This window comes from Bubalus bubalis, chromosome 22, assembly GCF_019923935.1.
Source record: "Bubalus bubalis isolate 160015118507 breed Murrah chromosome 22, NDDB_SH_1, whole genome shotgun sequence".
Classification (NCBI taxonomy): Eukaryota; Metazoa; Chordata; class Mammalia; order Artiodactyla; family Bovidae; genus Bubalus; species Bubalus bubalis.
The window spans coordinates 49,386,160-49,400,031 of NC_059178.1; the positions used below are offsets into that span (position 1 = coordinate 49,386,160).

Below are 13,872 nucleotides of genomic sequence, written 5' to 3' on the forward strand. Positions count from 1 at the left end.
CATGAACCATTTTAAGGATATAACAGAGCCAGTTTATGAGGATTCCTGGAGGAGATTGGCCTGTCATAGCAAGAAGAGTGAGGGATATGAGGAAATCTTTTCACATACCATCCATTTGAACTTGAGTCAACTGCCAAAGCTCCTTTAGCTTCAAGTTTTGCTCCTGCAGATAGATAATGGTATCTGTCCTGAATGAGTTTTATGAAGATTAACCAAAATACAGCAAGATATGTGGAGATCTTGGTGCCAAGTCATTATGTTCCTTAATCTGTGCCAGATGACCTGTTAGGGAAACTTGAGAACTTAGAAAGAAAGAAGAGAATCCACTGACAGAAAAGTTCGAGTTGAAATGTGTTGGGCAAAAGCAGCCATTTATTCATGTTTTATAAACATGATCTTACAAACATCATACAGAGCTGGCACAAAAGAACAGACACCATCTCATACACCATGCTTCCTTCCAAACCACTTCGATTAAGTTACAGCATCAGAACAAATCAGTTACTAAGTTACACAGTTCTTCAAACATGGACATCTCCCCACTAGAGTGGTTAGATTGGCTAATAAGACAAACAATTAATTTATATGTTTAATACAGTGAAGAATTTGTAACAGAATTCAAGATCACACTGATATTGTAATTCCATATAAAACAGAATTTTCAGAAGATAATGCGATCACTGTGCCTCTGCCTGCTTCAATTCTGTTCTAGTTTTTCTTCTCTCTACTTAACAGTAACTGCAAATAGTTTTACTTGACTTTTCACAGTGAAAAACACTTTAAATTAAAAAAAAACTAAAAACTATTTACAAGTTAGTTATTGTCATTTTGTAATTATCTACCGTTGGCTTTATTGTCCCTCCTCCAACGACCATACTTTGCTTGGTACCACCATTAACTTCTGGCAACTGTGAAGGATACTTAGGATTTACATTTTTTAATGTTTCAGGGCTTCAAAATATATTATATTTCTTGGCCCATGATACCAAATATACAAACATAAAAAGGCCATATGATTTACTCAAACCATATACTGACTACAATTCATTTCACAGAAATGCTGAGTGGACCAAGACGCTGTGACATGACTTTGTGATGGCATGAAAACAATGATTGGAGAATAATCTCGTTTAATTCCAAAATCATCTTAAAGCACAAAAGAGGGGTTGATTTCAATTTTTGTATACAGAGTGTAAAACATTTCCTACTTTCAGCATAATCATAAAAGTTATGTATATGTTGTTTGGAAAATGTATTGTCATAGATTTTACAAACACTGTGATATCAAACACATTCTCAGAAATTGCTAGAGCACTGACACAAAACCTGACTCAAAATGTAAATTTTTCAGTAGACTTCATTTCTAACTTGCATATTTAAAATTCAACTGTACCTGAGTTTCACTCTTACTTTTCTAAACACTCAAATACAGTGACATTACCTCAAGTAAATTCTTTCCAAGTAATCACAGAGCCCTGGTACTAGAAAGCAGTACAAGACACAAGTTTATAAACTGGTCCACAGACAAGAGCTCAAGACAAATTAGCCTAGAAAAGATAGTGAAACGTACTTTGCTGTGTTAATTTGGCAGCATAAATTTGTTATGTATGAACATATGTTAAGTATATTAGGCTTGCCATATGACTATTTTCTATAATTTGTTGGTTAAAGTAAAATTTCCTAACTAGTGATGACTGAAACTTTATGACTTTTTGTCTTCATTTCTTTTGAAATAGTAACTTAGTCCTCTCTGGGAGAGAACAAGCAAATGAAGACTTGGTCACCCAAGACCTCTCTGTGTTCAAGGGATACACTTGAATGTACACTTAGAAACTATACATATTTCCTCTAAGAAAACTGCATTTCTAACTGGATTTGTAGCTGAAGTGTATTTCTTTACTCATTAGCCAACTCAACAACTTCACAAAAATATATAGGGCTTTCTTAGGCCACATTGAGTCTTGTCACAAGAAGAGAATAATGCAAGGCCATGAGTCTTATGTGAGATTGTATTTTACATCTGACTCACATGTAATCACAGAGGGAGGAAATCCTATTTTGGCTACAGTGTCCTCAACTCAGCCCTTTAATAAAATGATTTCTCATTTTGTTCACTGCTTTTTTTTTTTTTTTTCCCCAACAAACCCAAGTTACCTCTCTTATGATAAAGTTGTGTCAAATTATTACAGATCAAAGAACAATAATCATATACTTTTATAATCAGGAAAGCTATTTGTAAATGACATGTCAATAATTAATAAAGCAATCTAGAACATTTCTTTAATATCTTTGGGTTTAAAGAAAAATTTATTTCTCCACTTGATAAACAATGGGTGAACTTTCATAAGAGAAGGCATGCTTTTCATTTCTAAATCCTAATAATCACATTGATTTTTAGTGAGGTGGTCCAATGAGATCATCACCACATCCATAATTTGAGACTACAGAGCAGTATTCCTAAAATGCTCAAGTACTTTTTTATTTATATCACTGGTAACCTGCAGGGGAAATTGAATATCTTATGAAAATTTATCCAGATTCTCTAATAAAGAGGAAATGATCATGATACACATTTACAGTTACTTTCTGCTAATTCAATCCATTTCTAACAACAACAACAAAAAGTTTGCACTCACGTGTCAGGGGAAAAAAAAGGAAAATTTCTCCTTGCCTAGTAAAAATCGTTAAGTTCCAATTCATCACGGCTAGGGTGCTAACCATCACAGAGTGCGTGCCACTTGGCAATTTGCCTCCTGGGATAGTCACAGATCTCCTTCCAGTGCTCTCCACCAGCTCCTTCTGCTGCTGCTCCCAGGACCAACCGCCCAATCACCTCATTTCGGGATCCCCTTTCAGAATCCAAAACCAGAAATTCAACACTTATCTCTTCTAGACCCTCACAAGGAATGTCAAAGACAAAGAGTTCATTGAACACTGCGTTGGGGGTGCATTTCTTCACATGCGTCTTCTTTTTAGAGATTCTCTTTTTGGCATGGTACAGGTTCACTTTGACATAGGGATCTGCAATGATACACAATAGACAATGTACTGGCAGAACATGGCAGGAACTCTGATCTCAAGATAACGGTGCCCTTAGATATTACTGCATACTGGCAAAATGTGATTACAATGAAAATGAGTCAGAATGAAGTGAAAATATGGATGAAGCTTGGCTTCTCTTTGGTCAACAAGTTGAAAATAAGAATGCAAAACATGAGAGATAACAGAGGATAGGAAAGAACTGTAATGGCCGGATGAAGAGATGACATAAAGGAGAAGGAAAGAGAATGTTCTAACACATTCTGATTGCTAATAACTCATTTGCAAGAACGGAATAGAAGGAAAAAACATTACACAGCATCTAACCTTACTGATGATGGACAGGGAGGCCTGGCATGCTACGATTCATGTGGTTGTAAAGAATCGGGCACGACAGAGCAACTGAACTGAACTGAACTGAACCTTACTCAGTTGTCTGACTTTGGGTAAGTCTCTCTACCTCTGCTTTCTCCTTTGGATGGGGCAATGGGCGTTTAGAGTTCACAATGGCAATGCCTTTTTCAGTTTTAATTTTTCTGTGGTTCTTTAATCACTTGCTGTGTTTGTTTCCTGTTACCCTGTATTTATATTCCTTGTGTCACATGTATCCTGTGGATTTTAAGATAATGCTACTTTGTCAAATATTTAATTACATTATTTTGCCCTATTCTGGTTGCATGAGTTCATTTTAGCTTCCTAACCTATATCTTTAAGATCATGTTTTCAGCTTCCATTACTTAACTATAAAATTATAACTAATAATAGCTCTAGGTGATATTGAATGAAATATATATATTTCATTATATATATGAATAAATACATATATATGAATGAATATATATATGAATAAAATATATATACATATATACACATATATGCATATATCCAGTCTTTACAATCCCCTTCAAGGTAAGTACTATTATGTCCAGTTTGTATAGAGTTTAAGAAACATAACCAAGATTACTGTGCTAAGAAACAGAAAAGTTAGGGTTTGAACTCAGATCATTTTAACCCACAGGTCACATGTTCTTTCTCATATAGCAAAGTTTTTTGTGTGTGTGAAAGCTAGTCACAAAACTAAAAGCTAATTCTTAAAACAGACAGTAGATACATAATGAATTGAAGGAAAGATAAAAATAATAGAAGTGTAAGGTTAGGCAGGCTCATTTAAAATACTAAAATTAAGAACTTTTCCTTAATAGCTTATTTTTTTTGCCTTATACTTCAACTTTATTCAATCAGACATCTATCACATAGAAACTGAGTCTTGTATTTTAGAACTACTTAGTTTTCTTCTTTTTGTTAATGGCATTGACTTACATTTTTATTCCATAAAATGAGAAACAGAAGAACGATCACATCATTTGTAATTGTGAATAAAGGGTAAATAAAAATCGTAGGCCAGTGTTGTTAACTGTTTTCCCCAATATATAGCTCATTTTTCATTGAACCTATGTTTTTCAAAGTATTCTTACCTGAAAGTCCAGACACATCAGATTTAGGCAGGTGCCGAGCTTTTAAAACAACCACAGTAAGAGTATTTGTGGTGGACTGATAGCAGAGAGAGATCAATAACTCACCCCGTCCTGAAGATTTCTAAACAAAAAGAGGTAAGATATAAAAATGTTTTTAGTATTCTTTAGTTTTGAAATATATACTTTTGTCAACATTTGAAGTGGTATAATAGCACTGTTATTTAAATGTACAATTCCTTAGTCTACTTCAACGTGCTAAAGAATCAGAGCAACTAAAAGTATGTATGCAATGTCATCACCTCCTAAGAACAACTATCTGCCATCTTGTGGACTTTTTAGGTACTGCAGAATGTCAAAATTCATAATGAACTAGCCACACTCATCACTAGAAACGTTTTTAAGGGAGATATTTAGAATATAGCTTACAGAGAGGTATTTTTAATTTTTTGCTTTTTAATTAACTCTCCACTTTAATTAAGTTGTTAATGGTAATGAATATTATCTAATTATATTAATATATCTGTATATGGGAAATTTTTTTTTTTTATTTTATTTTTAAACTTTACTTAATTGTATTAGTTTTGCCAAATATCAAAATGAATCCGCCACAGGTATATATGGGAAATTGATTCATGTTCAGTTTGATTTTATTTCAAATCCTTTAGAAGAGACATTATTAAAATTTGAATTCAGAAAACCTGAAACTTAGTCTGACACCCACAATTCTCTTGGCCCAGAGGGCTGATGGAGTTAGAACTCTCTTCCCCAACCCTACCCCAAATCCTTCTTTAATACAAGGAATGAGCTAAATATTGGAGAGAATTGACTCGGAATTTTTCATGCTTTGTCTTTGCATAGTATCATAGAATTTATTTTTTACATAAGACTTAGATCTTGTTTTTACTTTAACATTAGATAAGATGACCAAGAACTCAAAGTACAATTTCTAACTGAAAGTAACAAAAAGTAACTTGGGGTTTGATTATAGCTAAGAATGATGGCTGACTAGAGCTCCTAAAACTTCAATACATATTTATTAAAAAAAGCTACTATGGGGTAACTGTGTGAATGAGTACTCCAAGAAAAAGAGTAGGAAACAAATCTTTATTCCCATAGTGCTACTAAGCAGCCTAGTGTATCAAACTACTTAATAATTCTATATATTGACTTTCATTAACTTGAACTGACAAAGGTGAGGATGTGGTCAAAACAAACTTTATGGTATTCTATAAAATTATGCATTATAGACACCAGTTATTCTGAAACACCACAGCTGGAATAGAGTCAGTTCCATATTTAAGGGGAAAATACAATTACATTTGATTAATTGATGTCTTATCATTTTCTAATAATTCTAGAACGACAAAAGTAGTGTAACTAAAAAGGCAGAGTAACTCCTGTTATACAACACAAGGGTGAATATAATTCAATATAATGATGTACCTCTTCCTCAAGAAGCAATTCTATGAAAAGTCAATACAACTTCAAATACTCAGGATAAATTGATTTAATTTTCAATTTCAATTATGCTAACATTGATACATATTTGATACTCATTTGCAATGAGTAAGAAATATTTGTCTGCATTTTAGTGGCAGTCTTAGTCAAAATACTTGTGATAGAAATTCATAAAAGTTATAAAATATTAGTTAAATAAATCCATAAAGTGTCCCTATTTTCTTTATATCATTGATATATATTTTAAGCATTTCAGTAGTGGGTTAAATTTTCTTTCATCTATCTGTCTCCCTGCTCCCATTTGATTATGATCAATAATAGTCAAACATGGCAAAGATGATATGTACAGGACATCATTTTAATAAAAATCCTCTTGATACAGAAAAGATTATTTATAATATGTTTAAAGACTAAAAATTAATTACCCTAACATTTCTCTTGGTAATCTCTCTGTTCATTAACATTTCTCCATTAGTTAATTCAATTCCTGCCAGAGGAATCAGGACTTCTCCAATGACATCATCTCTTGAAAACCTGTCAAAACTCAAGACTGTGAAGTGCAAGGCCAGCTCCTGGATCTGGGTGTAGGGTATCCCATAGAATGTGAAGGTCTCATCGAAAGCCGGGTCCAAGGTCTTTCTCAGAACTCTGGTTTTTACTTTATGCTTCTTCTCTGGAAGAATCATCATTTTGATGTATGGGTCAGAGGTCATTGACTGGTCATCCATGGCTGGCAAGCCACGGGCTTCCTTAATATTTACCACAAATGCTTTCTTCTCAAAGTTGTACTCTAAGGAGAAGAAGAGGGTTCCCAGTTTCTCCTGTTTCTCATCTGAAGTAAGAGAAGTGCTGGACTTTAAGCTATCAGGGGAAACTACCTCTTTTCCCCCTTCTGAAGAGAGTTTTGGGGTTACGCTCTCCAGGTCAGAAGAACTGCCAGCTTTGAAATTTGTTTTGGGAAAATTGCCATTTAGATCTCTCTTCTCAAGATCAAGATGCAAGGAATTCTTTGGCACAGCTGATTTATTCTTTACTTCATTTTTCTCATCGGCTCCAAACTTCTTTTTGCTGTCCAGGCTTTCAGGGTAAATGTCAACTCCCTTTAGCACATGCACAAACTTATATGGAGGAGTCTTGCTAGGCTTGGATGACTTTCTCTGACAGCATATCCACGCAAACAGAGAGACTGTGAAGACCAGGCCAAATGCACTGAAGATCCCCACCACTGTGGGAATTTCATCTGAAAAATCAAATGACCGATAACATGCATTAAAGGAGCAGAGTCTGAAACACCCTATTTGAAAAGCATCCTAAAGCTGGCAATTGCTGTATGTTGCACAGATTGAATTGCTTTCCAACTGTTCTGGGTGAATTATGTGCCTATTTCATATAACTTTCAGGAAAAAAACTCAGATGTGCCACATAGAGAATAAACAGAAAATCCTTCCTTGTAGTAATTTTCATAACTAAAATGAAAGGATGAAACTTGGTTCAGGCTAAGGATGGGGGAATACTAAATGATCATGACCTACCTTTGTTTTCTCACTTAACATAAGATAAATAGAGTCAAATACATGAGTCAGTACTCATAATATTTTCATTGATATTTTGAGGCTTTCCAGAAGCATCAATTCTTACTATGTAATTCTAAGCCACATTCTTCAAATGCTGAGAGAAATGATGGAACATTATCTGCAATTATCACAAACATTAATAATTTATATCCAAATTACAGTGAAATAAATGTACACATATTAGGGGGAAAAGAACAAAAAGGTGAACAACAGAATATTAATACTATACAACTTGTAAGACTACAAACTCGTATACTTACCCCAAATTCTTCAAATAAATACTGAATTATCCAAATTACAAATTAATTATCTAGATAGGATAAAACCCAAAGAATCGTTATAGATGAATCATCATTCCTTAAAATGTAATGAAAAGAGTGAGTAGAGATAATTTAGAGTTCAATTTTATCCATAACTGATTTTTTTCCTAGCACATTTCCACATGGCAAATGGTGATCAAATTGAAATTGGCATTCATTCCTTGAATGAGGGCACATTAATTACTGACATTATGTAACATTGATTATTCATGAAGCCTATCATGTTCCATATGTAAGCATATTCTCCAAGAAATGATTAATATCACTGTGTAAGTAAAAGCGGTGTTACTATATACGGATACAGTGAATTGAGTCAATGTTTAATATGATAAAAATTAATATAACTAATGTAATAATATCTGCTTTGGCTCCATTACATTCTATTTTTTCATCCCAGGTAGTGAATAATAAAGTTAAAACTCCCAGTCAGGAAAAGGTTAAGGCCTGCTTAACTAATCCCTGAAAGAATAGTCTTTTGTTTTTCTGCTCCTCAATCCCTCAAACTTCTATTTCATAATCACAAAACTGAACTCAAATAATATATAATTAGGAAATGACAATAGCAAAGATACCAAAGAAGATAAAACAGGAAACACATTAATGAAAAATACTCTGTAGTTTAATTATATCAATAAACTGAATTGTGTAGAGATGAAAAATATACTTTGAATTCATGAGATAGAAAAACCAGTGGATGCTACAGAAAGCAAATGAGGTGAGACCTAAAGATCATTAGCTAAACTTACTATCAGCTTTTCAGTTTTACCTTCTGTTTAAGTCTTTGTGGGGAGAAAAAACAAATATACAAACAAAACACTTCTGGACTTTCTAATCACCCAAGTCTAAGAAGCAAAAGCAAACTATTTTTTATTCTTTAGACAATGAAGAAAGAAAAAATTTTAAAAAAGGAATAGTAATTTTTTTTTTCTAAATAGACTTATGGCCCATACCAGAACATATTTTTAACTATCACAGCATCTGAAAATTCCTCAGTATTCAAATATTTCTAATTTTCAATCAGAAACTGGGAATACATCTCATATTACAACAATATAAACTCAATCAGTCAAATGGATAGCTGTGAAAGAAATTCCTTCCTGAATACATCACATATTGTCTCATTTAATATTAATGTCAAATGGCAAAATATTTAATATAATATACAAAGATTCATCTACTCCCTATGTATTCTCTAATAATAAGACCCTAAACTTTTGAGAGCAAAGATCTGTCATTTCACTCAGTTTCATAACAAACTTCTATAAATTTCCTGATATTTCTTAATATATGTAAAGCAAAATATTGCCTTTGGAATATAATGGAACCTAAAATAACACTTTTCTATTTGAAGAAATACCTCTGATATTTTCTCTTTTTCTTTTTTCACTAAAACAGAGAAGGAGAGTAAGGGTGTTAAGCACAGATATAAGAAAAGGGAAACTGAACGGGAAAATGTAAGTCTTAAGTATAGTTCCCAGTAGTTTTTAGCTAACAGACCTGCAAATTTTCCCTTATTTCTCTGGCCTCTGGTTACCTGTGAAATAGAATGGGCTCAGCTAATTAATTTTGAATACTCTATTTAACCCTAGCATCGTAGGATTCTGTCTTTCACTAGCAGCATATTTCAAGTATACAAGAAAAACAGCAGAGAAAAAAATACCTTACGGTACATTCTGCAATAAAACATACATTCTAAATGCCCTATTAGTCAAGTTATTTTATATTGAGATCAAACCCTTATGTAATCACAGAACCATTTGGCTTCCCCTAATTAGTTAAATACAGGTTTTCATGCAAATAAAAATCACCTACAGAATTAATGAAACCAGCAAGCAAACAGATCGCTTTTCTTTACTTAGCACGTGCTGCAATTTACAGGCATACCTGGATGACTAGGAACTTCTTGGATGTAAAATCGCGCTAGCATAAAGCAATTTTAAGGAGAAAATCAAGAGAGAAACCACAGAGGTAAGCCACTATTGCCGTTTTACAGTTCTCATGTTCCTTTCAGTTTACCTGGGGAATCTATAATCAACATCCCACGGAAACATACACACACACACACACACACACACACACACACACACACACACACACACACACACACACACACACACACACACACACACACACACACACACACACACCAGCGTATTTAAGGAACAATCGCAGTTGTTAAGTTGAGTAACTTGCTTACCAAATTCTTCCCGGCTGGTAGAGATCGGAGCCATTTTCTGTTGCGTATTCTGTCCGAGGTGCTGAACGGAAACCCTCTGGTTTGGTTCACTTGCCTCGATCTGAAGGGACGGGGGCTTTTCCTAGTGCTGGAAACAACAGTGCAAAGCTCAGGGGACCTAAGCCGGGAGTGGGGAAGAGGCAGCGAGAGAGGTCCACTCGCCCTCACACAGTGATTTTCCAGCCCTGTTCCTGTTTTGGCTCGTTAGAGAAGCTTGTCTCCGAGACTCTAGACGTGGCTGAAACACGAATTGACGCAATCCTGACGCTACAGGGTTGAAATCAGCACCTCCCCTCCTCTCTCCAAGCCACTCCTCTGCCCCTTCATTCTTTCTTCCTCCCTTCTCTCCCGGGATTTCAACACACATTCATCAATTATTTTAACTGTTGGACTACTGGAGATTAGTTTGCTGTTCTGTGGGGGCTCAGAGACACATAGAGATGAGTCCTGAAATTCATCAATGTCAATTCCTAACGTAAAAATCTCCTGATCATCTAGATCAGTGAAAAAATATGTCTGTGTTATCAGAATAATATAATTTACAGAAGTGATTTGAGGGAAGAGTAAGAAGATAAATTTTTACATAAATGATCCCTTATAAAATGAAAATCTATACTTTCTTGCTATTTAAATTTTTCTTTGATATATTACACCTATATTAGAAAATTTACTGCACATTGATTCATTTGGAATAAATTTTCCTATCATTATCACTTATTTTCTAATAAATTATTAGTCTAAACATTTTGATGATTCTGTTGCTCAATCTTTCTCTCAGCTCTCTTCCTTTAATATTTGACTTTTGACCAGCTAAATTACTTAGGAACATATGGGAATAATCTCTTCTGTATTCAGACTCACTCTGTTATGACTTTTGCATGTATTGAGATTGTTTTGGAAAGGATATTTCTGGTTAAAATCCCTGACTTCTAACAGGTTTATTCAAAATAGTTACAAGAATAACTTCACAGTCTGAAATGACAACAATAATTATCGGTTATTTTCAAAGGAAAACATATTACTTTTCTAAACTACTGATATCCCCAGAGTTGAGGAACTGGAAAAATATGTTGTTAGATTCTGATTAATTTTAATCTGAAGAGTGTGCCTTTTTAAAGCAAATGTTAACAATTTTCCAAAGAAGAGAACTCAGGCTGTAACTTCAACTGTCAGTTATTGCTCCACAAGGAATTCCTGTGCTCTGGGACTCAGTGAGAAAATGACATTCAGTGTGTTCTGGGATGGGGGAGGAGTGAGTATCGGGTGAGTCTCAGAAAGCTACTGTAAAATGGCAGGTTGCTGCCTACTGGCAAGCAGCTGGCTCTGAACGTCAGGACTGTGTCTGGGGAGAAATTGGCTCAGTCCTTTTGCATCATGGAAAATTTTATAAACCTAAGTCCCTCTTCTTTCCTTTTCTACTCACGCCCACATACTTGGCATTTTAACATTCTCCTAACAGATTTTTTTCTTTACTTTATATCTTCTTCCTATGAAAACATACAAGCTAATTTACTGTATTCAATTTTTCCATTATCAAAGTCTGTGTTTTCTGGCCTCATTGTTCCATTTCATTCAGATTACTTGCTTCCTTGATTTTGCATGCAACTGGTGAGACAGTCCCTATGAATAAATATCCATTAGATAGATGAAAGAGTGGCATTTATTTGTGATACTTTTATGGTATGAAGTTTATTAAAATATGTTTTCTACCTTAGTTATTAATAACAAATGGTTATACTCACTTGTAAACATGAGTACGTATATGTTCGACATAAGTTAATATCTTTGTAATTTTACCTTCTGCTGGTAAAATGCTATCATTTAAAACCTGTCTAGATTGTTCAAACTCTCCTTAAAAGACCCCAGAACTCTCTTTAAACAGAACCCCACCCTACCCTGGGTTGTCTCATTTCTGAGGACACATTGTGATAAAATTACATCTTGCCCAGAGCTAATGCTATTGTGAATGTAGTAACTCTTTCATTGTTTGCTTTAAAAGCAAACTAAAAATCAATGTCATTAACTAAATGTCAGATGTTTTCTTCATTTTCATTTGATAAGCAGCATATTAACCATTATCTAATCTCTTCAAACAAACTTCCAGTAGCATCAGATGAGGAGTGGGAAGCTGACCCAATTTAGAGGAAACCCTGTAAGTTTCTTGTGATTAAGATTCACACCCTACCACCATATTACATTGTTCTCTTTAGATCCAGCAAACAAGTTATCAATTCTCTGACATAAACAATACCATTCTTGCAGCATTGATTTGAGAGGAGGGGCTGTTGCTAGGTAACCACCTAATTGCTACCCAAAACACACAGTCTCAAGTAAGTCCCTGCCCTGAGTAAGGCAAACCCATCTGTACAAGTGGCATTGTTTACTTCAGAGTGATTCTTTGACTGCTGAAGTGCTTCAGTGTTCACCCCATTTTATTTCTGATTATGAATATGTATACGGATATGTATATACGGGGCTTCCCAGGTGGCTCTAGTGGTAAAGAATCTGCCTGCCAATGCAGGAGACATAAGAGACACAGGTTTGGTCCCTGGGTCAGGAAGATCCTCTGGAGAAGGAAATAGCAACCCACTCCAGTGTTCTTGCCTGGAAAATCTCATGGACAGAGGAGCCTGGCAGGCTACAGTCCATAGGGTCAAAAAAAAAATTGGACATGACTAAAGTGATTTAGCATGCATGTATATATACTTTGATAAACAGTGAATAAAACATTTGAATTCAATTTGGTTTTAAGAAATCTAGTTAATTTTAAAGATAAATAATTAAATTATTATAAGATTTTTAGTTCACTTTATTTACTTTTTTATTTTATTTTAATTTATAAACTTTGTATGGTTTATTAATTATATAAATAAGTCTATATTTTTTCCATTCCTTTCCTTAAAAATATTATTGGTACATGTGTTTAGAAATTCCTGCTAAGCAAAAGAAAATTTCAAAAGGTTGTGAAAATCTTTCAATGATTGTCAGCATTCAGTAATTTTTATAGTACTCAGATTAATAATACAAAGGCTTTTTACTGGTCTGCAGGTAGACTAAAATGAAGTAATTGATAATGGATAATTCTTTTAATGTTTCATATCATTCTCTTAAGAATACTAGCTCTAATGTTAATGGGATAGGTTTGTATTCCAAGCACACCCAAGTTAAAAATCCTACAAGACAAATGCTTTCCCAATTGGTATTGCAGAAATTCCTTCAAATAAATCATTTCTATATGTGTTTTTCTTCAAACTCTTCAGCACTTACTATGTGCCAACTTAAACTGGTCTCTGATAGCTCATGATTGAAAAGCTCATTCAGTTCAGTTCAATTCAGTTGCTCAGTCATGACCGACTCTTTGCGACCCCATGAATAGCAGCACACCAGGCCTCCCTGTCCATCACCAACTCCCGGAGTTTACCCAAACTCATGTCCATCGAGTAGGTGATGCCATCCAGCCATCTCATCCTTTGTCGTCCCCTTCTCCTCCTGACTTCAATCCCTCCCAGCATCAGGGTCTTTTCCAATGAGTCAACTCTTCACATGAGGTGGCCAAAGTACTGGAGTTTCAGCTTCAGCATCAGTCCTTCCAATGAACACCCAGGACTGATCTCCTTTAGGATAGACTGATTGTATCTTCTTGCAGTTAAGGGACTCTCAAGAGTCTTCTCCAACAGTTCAAAAGCATCAATTCTTCAGCACTCAGCCTTCACAGTCCAACTCTCACATCCATACATGACCACAGGAAAAACCATAGCCTTGACTAGACA

The 13,872-nt window shown here is 34.6% G+C and overlaps 1 protein-coding gene across 1 annotated transcript; it reads right to left on the reverse strand.

Moving 5' to 3' along the window:
- Positions 1–338: 338 nt before the first annotated feature.
- SYT4 (synaptotagmin 4) lies at positions 339–10,380 on the reverse strand. Its single transcript, XM_006071723.4, has 4 exons — positions 10,064–10,380; positions 6,398–7,212; positions 4,515–4,635; positions 339–3,021 (listed from the first exon to the last, which is right to left on the reverse strand). The coding sequence occupies exons 1-4, from the start codon at positions 10,095–10,097 to the stop codon at positions 2,714–2,716; spliced, it is 1,278 nt and encodes a 425-aa protein (XP_006071785.2). The 5' UTR covers positions 10,098–10,380; the 3' UTR covers positions 339–2,713.
- Between the last annotated feature and the right edge of the window lie 3,492 nt (positions 10,381–13,872).

Excerpts from the sequence above, each read along its gene's own strand:
- SYT4 (XM_006071723.4), bottom strand. The coding sequence starts at position 10,097 with ATGGCTCCGATCTCTACCAGCCGGGAAGAATTTG. Across the intron at positions 7,213-10,063 it reads TACCAGCCGGGAAGAATTTG|ATGAAATTCCCACAGTGGTG; the intron begins GTAAGCAAGTTA and ends TTGATTTTTCAG. Across the intron at positions 4,636-6,397 it reads TTACCAAGAGAAATGTTAGG|AAATCTTCAGGACGGGGTGA; the intron begins GTAATTAATTTT and ends CTTTTTGTTTAG.